General features: G+C 40.9%; 1 protein-coding gene across 5 annotated transcripts in view; it reads left to right on the forward strand.

Annotated features, from left to right (window-relative positions):
• The window catches only part of cadm1b (cell adhesion molecule 1b), a 166,570-nt gene that overhangs the window by 119,880 nt on the left and 34,604 nt on the right, over positions 1–12,086 (forward strand). For all 5 annotated transcript variants that reach the window (XM_088300922.1, XM_088300927.1, XM_088300924.1 and 2 more), the window contains 2 exons: positions 5,332–5,478; positions 11,638–11,790. In XM_088300922.1, coding sequence (XP_088157048.1) covers positions 5,332–5,478; positions 11,638–11,790 — 300 coding nt within the window. The remainder of the gene's footprint in view (positions 1–5,331; positions 5,479–11,637; positions 11,791–12,086) is intronic.

Here is a 12,086-nt window from a genome sequence, read left to right on the forward strand (position 1 = left end):
TAAAGAGACATGTGCTTGACTGAGGGAAGGGTGCAAGTTTAAAGGCCTCTACTCACCAATCCAATGTCGGCGGCCATGGCCAACTGTCGGCCTAGACGTCGGCTTTTCGGGAAAATGAAAAATGACTGAAGAGCACACGGTAATAGCAGACGAGTACTCTGGATCTGTGCAAAAAAAATAAATAAATAAATAGTCGAGACAATTTTGTAATCTGTGTCAAACACATAAACCCATCTCTGATTAAAATATTCTGTTGACCAGTGTTTTTCAAATAATCATTAGTGATGATCTTGGAATCGTATTGGTTGATCTGATCTTATTGATCAACAGCATAAAACCCTGATTAGAAAAAAATGTCAGTCCCGTTCATTAAAAAATAAATGAATACATTTCATGTAATCTGAGCAATATTCATCACAATCACAAGACTTAATGACATTTTGATTTATCAAATATAAAACATGTTTGTACTCCAAAAAAAAAAAGTTTTTTTTTTTTTTTTTCACAACCATCAAACTTTGCTTCAAACATCATTGCTAACAAACTAAAATTCCGTGCCAAAATTCCACATTGCTAGCGATCTGGTTTACCACTCGTATTCATTCCGATCCAGCTGCTGGAAACGGCACCTTTAAAGCAAAAATATTGACTACCTGTACGCTTTTCAACACAGCTTCCTCATTGGATGAAGTCATCCAATCAGATGAACAGGTGTCTGATACCAATATGAGCACGACCAATCGGGGCCTGGACCTCAAATTGTCTCCACTTCTGCTGAAAGAGTCGGCTCTTCGCTCTCTTCCCACGTTTTGAGTGCCAGAGCCCTCGATGGCAGATTGTGGATCCTCTTTGGCTGTGCATTGGCCTCGCCTCGCTCAGTATGTTGTGATGCGGCAAGAGGCAGGCAGCCATGTGTAGAGATACAGCCACTTTACTCTTCCAGACAGCTGCTGGAATGTGTGCGCATTTATCAGCCAGTCATCTGTGCCCAAATCACCCCCCCCCCCCCCACCTACTCGCCGCACCACTACTACCACCACCACCACCACCACTACCACCCACCATCCAGAAGTAATGAGCGTCTCTCCTCATTTGCATCCAATCATAAGCGGGATGCTGAAGCAATTGAAAATGTTTACTCCAATCGCCAAAGCCCTCCATGTTGCACAAAGTGGCCCGTTTTCACTTTGATGGGATCGCTAATCACGGCCATGTTATTTATGTGTGTTTTGAATTGGAGATGAGCCGAGGCTAAGAAGGATGCTGGAACGTCACCAACCTTCCTTGGGGGCTGCGGACCATTTATTTACAGTTAGTTTCTCTGGGACCAGCAGATTGGGAACGGGGAGTAACCTTGCCTTTGCACTGCCAGATATTTTCGACTTTTATATCTGGGAATGAAACGGACCGTTTTTGCTTTTCGCAAAACATCAAACGCCGCTTGACGCTTTGCTCAGCGTTTCTGCTGCATCGTCAAAATTGCTGTGGTCGGGCCGTGCATTTGATACGTTCGGCCTTCAGTGGGGACTCAATCCGACTCTTTAGACGACCACGATCGACAGATCCCTCTCACCGCTGTTGCAGTTAGAGGAGCCATCAGAAAGACATGACGCTCACCAGGGATAAGATTCAGTGCGAATTCAACTTTATTCTTTATTACCAATTAGCTTTAGCATTAGCTTCTACAAAGTGGTCGCTAGTTTGGATCCTCAAATGAATTCAACAAAAACATTCAAAGATTAAAATTATGCTGTATAATAAAATGTAAAAATGCAAAAGAAATAATAATTAACAAATATGGTCAGAAAAAAAAAGACAAATCCCCAAAAATGTTCAATTGTACGTGCTTGGTTTATGAGTCATAAATAAGATTTGCATTTCGGTCAAGTTTTTCTTCGGTTATTTGTTTTTTATAGTCAAAATGAAATGCCTAGTAAGCCGCATTACGAAGCATGTTTTTAAAATGTGATTTACTGAACCACTCAATTTCAAAAATTCAAACCTTTTGGGACAAAGCGCTCAACGGGCGCTTTAGAACTTAACCTGACAGTTTGTTATGAATATTATGCCAGCACATCGTGTGGATCGTCGTGTAGAAGTTGACGTTCGACCCGTCGTTATCTGCTGACATTATGTAGCTTTTCACCCATTCCCTCACTTTTGTCCTGAACTCACGGGCCTGGCAAGCAGGGCAGAAACAAACTGTCGGCTCATTGCATCACAAGATTGCTCTGAGGGGCTTTTTTATTTTTTTTTTTATTTCCCCCACACACGGGAGGTTAATTTCTTATTGCGGGAGTTCACACTGGATCATGTTAGTTTGCCTGTCTGTTCCCATTATCTATCCGAAGGCGAAACCAACGCACGGCCCTCTTTTATTTCCCCCTTTTATTATTCCTCTCCACTTTGTAAATGTCACAAAGCAATAGAGCTTTGTGTGACGACTCGGGCATGTAAATGTGCTTTTGATGTTTGCGCCTGCGTCTGCAGCTGATAGCGTTGCGCCTTCACTGGTGTGAATCTGAGACATTCTAATGTATTCCTGGCGTGGTTAAAAATAGCACAAGGTGACTTTAAATTCTGTCCCCGAAAAGAGCAAGAGGAAGAACAAAAGGCGTTTTTGTGTGCGCGCGAGAGGTGTGAGTTACGACGACAAGGTCCGGGGTCTGTCTCGGAACAGCGCTTGTGGACTCTCCAAAGCTCGTTTTCCGTGCCAAGAGATAGACGACAGCACACTGAGCACACATTGGTCACATGGACGCTCAGATGGAGGGCTCTGATAAAGCTTAGCCCATCAACGCCAGCCAGCTCCACCCCCTCCTTTTCGTCCTAGTTTGAAGATGATATCGTGTCAATCGATATGATGGAAGGAAATACACTGGGATGCATCACGACGTCGATGAAAGTGACGGAAAAACACATTAAGCATACATTAAGGCGATATTTCGTGGGATGACGTGCCCAATTAGTTCTTACACTAGATTACGATATAATGTGCCTTTATTAGTCTCACAATGGGGACATGTCAGTTTGATGGCAAGCCAGCACACAAGAAGAATGAACGAGTCAGATATGGTGTCAAGTGTCCTCGTCACATTCGCTGTCATTCATCAATGAAATGTAAAGAAATTCTGAAGTCTTCTTATAAATATTCATACACACGTACAATGATGAGTCTCTTCAAATGTCTTCATTTTATATTTTTTTTCATTGGTTGTATGTGATTTGGGTACGTCCCACACACTGCTATGTAGGGCCGAAATATAAATGATATCATTCAATCCCATTGACGGGTATTTACGTCCATTCATTTTTACCTATGCTGGCAGTGAATGAGTTAATAATAATAATAATAATAATAATATTGCCTTTATTAGTCCCACAATGGGGAAATTCGAGATTCGAACCCAGGCCTCCTGGGGAGACTGGGTCCTGAACGCGGCGCCTTAGACCACTCGGCCATCCTGGCAGCCAAAACCAACATCACGAAAAAAAAAAGAAATAGCTTCATGTATATTTTCTTTGTCTCGATAAGTTTAGTGCTTGAGTGCGGTCCGTGTGTACATATTATTCTTAAAAAAGTTAAATAAAAGTCGACTTGACAAAGCCACAGATTTGTTTATATTATTGCTGTAGTCTGATTAATAAATTTACTGATTGATGTTAATGCCACATTTGTGTGGTCGAATTTTGTGAAGTTGTCGTGATGAACGCTAATCGAAGTGTCCATTAAATTAAGCCTAATAAAAGTTTGTGAATAAACTGCCTTTCATATTTCACAGTTCATTTGCCAAAACGTTTATGTATAATAAATATGACATTGTTTATTGCAACACAGAATATTTAATAGGACCTTGAAAAAAATAATCATATTCAAAATATCAATCCCAGAAAAAAATATCTCATTATTGCTCATATCACTCAGCCGTACTGCTCTGCTCACTCTCATCAAACAAATCTTACGTTTTTTTCACGATTTTTTTTCTCTCCACAACAAGTTATTAATAAATCGAGTCAAAGTGATCTTGCATTAAACGTTTTACTTTACAAACATTTAGTCTGAAAGAGTAGAAAGTTCCAGAATAATATTTTGCGATTTACATTATGAGCTGTGCATAGTTGAATGTTGTCAAGATTAACATGTCCACTCAGTCATACTGAATTATTAATTTCTATGAAAGGCTTTCTGAAATTTGCCATCCTTTCGTCCCAACAATACGTAGTCAGCTTGCTAAGTGAAGGTCACAATTGTCATCTTGAAATGCTGACATCAGCCAAAAATGGCCACCGTGTCAGCAAGCTCACTTGCACCATTTTGATGTTTGTGTGTCCATTGTCTGCTAGTTAATTTATATATTTAAAAAAAAAAAAAAACTATGGGAGGACACTATGATCATTTCATATTTTTTTTTTATCACTAGAAGTTTTTTTTTTGTTACCTGAAAGATTTTTAACTGCGGAACAGAATAGGAAAACGATACAGCTTTTTTAAAGATAACGATAGATGGTCAGATGACAATTTGTATTTTTGCTCCATCCGATATTCTGACAGTTATTTAAAAGGCCAGTGAACCCCCGCCAAAAAATCAAAAATATGTTCTATGTGCCTTCACTAATCTAAACATGGCATTCTGATTAATGCAGTATTGCATTTGTGGAATATGAGTTAAGCGGCCGTTTTTCTTATTTTCTGTCGACCAAAAATGACATCACAGTTGCTCAGGTAAAGGACCAATCACGTCTCACCTGTTTTCTGAAGCTGAGCGATGATTGGCTGTTATCTGAGCTGTGGGCAACAGTGATAACTCATATTCCACCAACATAATGCCGTGTTTCGACTAATGTAGCTGCATAGATCATATTCAATTTATTGAATTGACTTCCCCTTTAAAAGATATTTCTAATGTGAAATGCCTGTAAAGGTTGGGAACACTGAAAAATGGAAGAGACTGAACGTGTCGTCTCGATACTGTACCGCGAAATATAGCGATAAAATATATCGGACTATCGCGATATTCCTTCTAGTTCCTCTATTCGTTTCCTTGTCTCCTCGCAGCTTCACTTCGTGGGCAGCCAAGCTTGCAGCCCATCTGCCGCTGACTCACGGGGGCCCGGCACGGGGATCTGGGGATGGGGAGGTGCAGTTTGGGTAGGAGAGGGCGATCAATAGTGACAAACGTGGAACTCTTATATTAAATAGGCTGTGGCTGCACAAGCTACACGAGGCCTGTTTGTGGAGCGCCGCATTGTTGCGTCGTGTTGACGGAATACGTGCAAATATTTGTGAGGCAGACGCTAACGTGATCATTTGTGTGTGTGCGTGTGTTGAAGTGGAAGGTCAGAACCTGGCGACAGAAAACGTTTCGGTGGTGGAGGGCGAGATGGCCACCATCAGCTGCAGGGTGAAGAACAACGATGACTCGGTCATCCAGCTGCTCAACCCCAACCGGCAGACCATCTACTTCAGGGATGTCCGACGTAAGTCAGTGGAACACTATTTAGCAACAGGCGGGAAGTGGTGGCGATTATGTGGCGCAATATGCCGACGCCATCATTGCAGGTTCAGTAATGAGCCGCATTTAACCCGATTGCGCCATCTGCATGTTGTATGCAACCAAGACTGGCCCATTATGGACAAAATGATAATCACCATTATATTGATTGATAATAAGCTCACAATTAACAAACATGATTATTAATTGATTTCAAAATACAGTTTGACTAGTACCTGTTTGTTTTCATTCCTACAGTGTTTTTTGCGTGAATTTTCATGACACTGCATTCCATTGCAATTGCTGAAATCAAAAGCTATTTCAATTCCAAAACATCTTTGATGATCGGCTTCACACGTCTTCCATCCATTGAACTCGTAGGTTTTTGCACATTATCTGCTTGAATTTATTTGCAGGATATCAGATTAGCCTCCTGAAGCTTCTGTCGTGCATTTTAACACAAACTGTTTTTATAGCTGAAAAAAAAAAATACTATCAATGAGATGTTGGTTTCAAAATAATGAAAATTATTCTCAGTTGACGACTTGATAATTATGCTCGAAAGCCATTTGCATGGACTATTTATAAAAATCTGAGAAAGAATATAATTTGCATAATAATTTGAAACGGGATGTACATACAATTGTTATTTGAAGCATACAATAAGCCGCCTGTTTCACCTGCACTGGTAAATTTCAAAACAAAGATTTTTATCTCTGAACTCTACTGTTAGAATGTCTTCAATTGACACAAACAACGGTGGTTGAAAACTGTGCTTGACTACAGATGCCATAAAATGGCACCAATACACTCCATGAAGTTCCTCAACTCACTTTTTGTTCCTTAGCACCAAGATAGTGAAGAAAAAAAAATAAATCAGCAAACTAGTTGACTCAGCAAGTGGCAAATTACGATTTTGCGGCGGGAAACTATAAAAAAAAAATTAAATTATTGTTGAATTTCATCAAAGATTAAGGCTGAGCCCGCCGTCTGCTGCTTATGTTAACGTGATAATTTAAATACAGATTTGAGCAGTGGCGCCGGGAGAGATTTGTTGTCAAGAATTGAATAGGAATTTTGAACAAAACTGGAATGAGCAGAATATATTTTTTTTCTTTTTCAAATGTATTATTAACAGTGTTTTTTAATTAGAATATTTCATAAATTAGTGGATTTGTATTTTTAATAAATAGCAATAAAAAAAATATGAATTGTAAACTAACTACAAAACCTACTTTTCGGGATTATACTTTCTAAAATGTGCATTTCTGTCAATGCCAACACCATTTTCGTCACAAGATTTGCATCATTTGCAAATGAGGGAGCACCTCGGAAGAACTAAATGATTTTTTTTTTTTTTGGTCACCCATTACGTGAGCAGCTGGAGAGCTTCCGCTGCCGAGCCCGCCTTTTTTTTTGCGTCGTATGCGTGCAAAACGTGATTTCCATCTGTCCTTGACGTTTGCCACTTTAGCACAAGTCATTAAGCTCAGGAAGCGGACGAGATTAATATGAGATAATTCTCCCCCGGCCCATAATGGGAATACTTTTGTGTCCTTGTCACTGTTCGATTTTACGATAATCTCTTAGATTAGGAGATTGAACGTTATGATTATGCATGAGCATATGGGCCTCGTCTACTTTTCACTTGTTTTTTTTGTTTTTTTTTCCCCCCCAGTTGCGCTTCTTTCGCTCGTTTGTGTCTGGGATGCCAGCCAGCCTTCAAGGTGATGGAGAACATTTCCGTCTATACCGCAGCCCAGCTGTTAGTTTGCAAGTTTCGCTAGTAAAAGACGTCTTGTCCTGATTTTTTTTTATTTTATTTATTTTTTTTTTTAAAAGCATCGTGGGAGTTGGAGAGTAAATCTCCACAGCATGCAGTAGACTCTGCATTTTTCCTACTTTGTCTTTTACACAGAACCCAGAAAAGTGAGATACAGTACAGTACATGCTGCAACAGACCCCAAAAATGACGGAAGATGAAATGTACGGATGAACCTAAATGTCGCTCTAAAGTAAAAATAAAATATGAATGGCAGCAATCTAACCCATTTGTTCACACTTGGACAACGTGGCGCTCTAAAGCGGCCACACCAGTGCAAAGCCCGAGGTCCAAAACAGACTCAATTCGAATCAAAATATGTTTCGGACCCATGAAGTCATCTCTGAATAAAATGTGTAACCAGTGTAACCATTGATGCAAACAAAGTTGCTCATATTTTTATGTCGTCAGGAAGGGTGGGGGGGCGCATTCCAGACCGCAAGTGGCAAAAAAAAAAAAAATCAAGAAAACAAAAATAATGCAAAACAGTTCCACAATTCAGTTGCAGATGGTGACACAAAAAGGCGTACAAATGGAAATTCTCAGGGAAGAAAGATATTTTCAAAAATACAACTTTATTCTCTTTTGCTGAGTAAGGAATAAATTTTTTTTTTTTTTAAAAAAGACGTTTTCATGTTAGGGATGTCAGATTTATGTGATGTCAAACTCATATCAGAGCTTTTAACTCAGATATGGAAAAGTAATTGTTTTTCGACGTTTGCTTTTTGGCTAGCAGTGTCTCATTGTACAATAGGTTTGGATTCTTTTATGTGACATAAAAATGTATTGAAACATTATTTTGCGGACCCCTTTGCTACGGCTTCCTTGCGAAGAGTGCATTTCGACCGTCTACTCCTCACAAACGATCACAGTGGCAACGCCTAGCTGTCAAACATGCCAGCTGGACACAGTAAAAAATTGGTGATATAAAAGCGTGCAGAGGCAGTGAGACGGAGGGGGGGGGCACACAGGAAGATGGATACACATATACAAACACAAACGCCATCATGATTGCGTCTTTGCCACCACCACTAAGGAGCAAATAAACACATTCATACTGCTGTGAGTAAATAAAAATTACCTTACATGTTGAGGCTGGGACAGTCTTGTAGAGACGAAGCGTTTATTCGGCGAGATCTATGCGAAATGACATGCAATTTGGCAGAGCTGACATCTGTGATGGGAAAAATGAGGGTTTATCTGAGGGTCTCTGTGGATGAGGCGACACTGTTATTTATGCACTGAGGCGCGCTTCTGGAGGCGACTGACTTTGAAATGGCTGAAAACCCATTTGTAATCTTGTTTCAAATGTGTCTGTGTGGCCGCAAAATAAGTCAATTAGATGCTGAGTTGTGGTGGACGCACAAGTGAAAAATACGTTTTTTCTTTACATAAGTTGAGAACAAAAATAGCACAAAGGTGTACGTAGATGGAATGACGGACGTCAGACCAAACAACATTGTTGCGTTAAAATATGAGGTCGTAGTAGCGACCTCTGTGGGACATCGTCCCACTTTTGTTCATGTGTATGCGGAATATTTGGGAAAACTGCATAAAGGCACAAATACATTAATAGCTTATAAAAAAAAGGTTGATTGAGTCATGATACAACTGTGCCCATAATTAAAATGAGGAGAATCTCACCCTTAAGTCAGCCTGTCTGAACCAGGAAATAATCCGCTTGTCAACAAACATGATAGCTAAACACAAATATGGTGCTCTACAAGTATTTTATTTGCATTTTTTCCTGTTTGAGTCCCAGACTCAAAAGGGGTGTAGTCCCACATCCTTACCCTCCTCCAAACCAGGAAATAGCCTGCTAGCTAGCTAACAAAACTGTTCTCTCCCTGTCTCACCATCAAAAATGGTGCAGTATTCCACCTTCCGTCAACCTCTGTCAACCAAAAAGTAGTCTACTAGCTAACATTGACAGACAAATACGCTGCTTTGTGATTTTTTTTTTTTTTCTATTTGTGTTTTTCTATTTGGTTATGATGGGATGTTTTACCTCTACACAAAAAAGATCTTACATCATCCTACATCTACCTTCAAGTAGCTTGAAGATTTTTTTAAACATTTATGTATAAATGCTAGATTCCCAAATGCAGTTTAATCCCATTATTATCTAAAAAGGATTTTCAAGTTAGTCACTGATCGGATAAGCTAGCTTGACAAACTCGAAGCTATCTTGAACACTTGAACTTTAAATTAGAATTTCTTTTTCAGGACCGTGTTCACTTTGAAAATGATCTACCTGACAATTTGTTAACGCTAATATGTTAATGGTATGATACTGTCTGCCAACTCGTCCCGATTATTCCACATTCTAATGCAACCTGATGGCAGGAACATCAATTTTTTAAGTGCACTCGTAAGCACTTTACCTCTCGTGTTGTTTAATCTCCGCCCGGCGTCTCGGGGGTGTCAGGATTTCCCCTCCCTAACAGGTGTTGTGACTCTCCAAGTACACAAGCGCCATTGTTCCCCTCTGAATCCTCCACGAGAGCTCTCAAATTATATCGGGGAGGGGATGAGATTTCATGTTGATGCTGCCCCGAGACCTTGAGTAATGATCACGATAATAACTGCCGAGCCTGACGGGAATATAAAAAACGTCCCCCGCGCATCAAGCGGCGGCGGCGGCAGCAAGGAGTTGGCTATCTCTGCAAAGGACCTGATTAAGGAGGCGGGGTCAGAGCATCAAATGGAGCCCCCCACTGATCAAATCAGCCAAAGATGTTTATGTAAAAAGAGCACACAGGGACCAAAAGATGGCTTCGACCGAGCTTGTTAACGAATTGACGGTCGTGAGTCTGATGTCATTGTGATCATCGCAAAGTGTAATGTATGCTCTCCCTCTCACTCTTGCATATTACGTGTGGTGTATGCACTCCTCTCACTCCGGCCCACTCTAATCTTGCTTTTGACCTTACTTGGACGTTATGCTCCCTCAACCCTCCTCCCACATTTATGAGTTGTAAGGTGTACCGCATGCACTCTCTTCTTTCACTTTATCTGACTAGTCACATCCTCCGCTCTCCTTCTCTTACCTGTAAAGTGTAATGTATGCACTCCCTCTCACTCGTCTATTTTGTCACGTCATCTTCCGTCATCTTACCATCCCTCCTCTCACATTTATCTCACTTGGGATATGTACTGCATGCACTCCCTCCCTCAGACTCCACTTGTCACTTACTTGGAATGTTTACCACATGTACTCCCCACTGCTCAAAATTCATCCCTCACCTTCCTTTGCCTGAGACCACTTCCTTTTTTTCACAAATATTGATTGTCACATCGCATGCACTCCCTTCTGCCCCTCCTCTGCATCGCAATGTTAATTGTACAGTATACATGGCCTTACTTTCTGAATGTTATTTTTTAGATGTCACATATGCATTTAACGCTCACTCCATCCCTCCCTTCAGTTCATTTTTTTACATTACTTGTGACTTGCAACGTATGCACTCCCCCACAACCTTCCTCTCAGACCTGATATTATTGGAAATGTGTACTGCGTTCATACACTCCCACCCCGTTCACACTTTTGAATCGTGCTCGTGGCATATAATGTATGTACTCCCTCCCACCACTCCACATACATTTCAATCTTCTCCACGGGGTGTTTGTATGTGACACCTGACGAGGTGTTGCTTTGCCGTTGTCGACCACTAGTATTTATAAAATGTTCACCCAGTTCTTGTATGATTCCCCTTTTCCTTGATCAGCTGTTTTTCTTGTACCTTTTCCTCAAATGTCTTTCTTCATGCTTCTGACTGTCTTATATTTCAGGCTTAGGGTGCCACCTGTTGCTCTGGCATGCATTTGACAGTATGTGAATGCACATTTATGTGGGCTGAGAATTAAAAACAATTCTTTGGAAATGTTTTAAAAGATATTTTTCTTTTTTTTTTTTTTACATCCCGCTTTCATTTTGTCTGTAATGTATTCTGTATTTTTGGAATTGGAGTGTAACGCATCCATCCGTGACAAGGAGCAGCCGGCTGTTTTAAGAGTTGCTGGCTTGTTAGGAGTCCTCATGAGCGCCCCTCGCACTTTTCCTGTCTTGGCGAGTGCTTCGCCGACTGTGAAGCTACTTTATAAATCAGCTCGTATGAATCACTTTGAAGGCCACTTTTCTTTGACTCAATTAAGGAGAGAGCTCGCAAAGCTCCTTCCACTCCTAAAGATTTCATTTACTCCTCCTGCCTCCTTTGTCTTCCTGTACCCAAGCACTCATTTTCAGCCCTTGCTGTTTTCCAGGGGACTTTTCCGTTTCGTTGGTGCCTCGCTCCTCAATGTTTGTCGTATGTCCCCATACAGCCCTGAAGGACAGCCGGTTCCAGCTGGTGAATTTCTCTGACAACGAACTGCGGGTGTCCCTGTCCAATGTGTCACTCTCCGACGAGGGACGCTACGTGTGCCAGCTCTACACTGATCCCCCTCAGGAGGCCTACGCCGATATCACCGTCCTGGGTAGGTAAAAGGCACCTGTATGCGTGCCTCACTTTATTTTTAATTTGCTTGTGAAATGTTATTAAGTATGCACTCCGTCTCGCTCATTCTGTCAAACATTTTGATGCGCTCTCTCCGATCCCTCCCATTTTACTTTATCTTACTTGTGACATACACCGTATGCACTCCCTCCTGACATCACCTTACTCTTGACCTTAATTGTGATATACCGTATGCACTCCCTCTACCTCCTTTCACACCTTATCTTCCTCTTCTCACACTAATTTAATTATTTCTCTCTTTTTTAATTTACTCGT

Source organism: Idiotropiscis lumnitzeri, chromosome 7, assembly GCF_059441095.1.
Source record: "Idiotropiscis lumnitzeri isolate Australia: NSW breed Sydney's pygmy pipehorse chromosome 7, RoL_Ilum_1.0, whole genome shotgun sequence".
NCBI lineage: Eukaryota > Metazoa > Chordata > Actinopteri > Syngnathiformes > Syngnathidae > Idiotropiscis > Idiotropiscis lumnitzeri.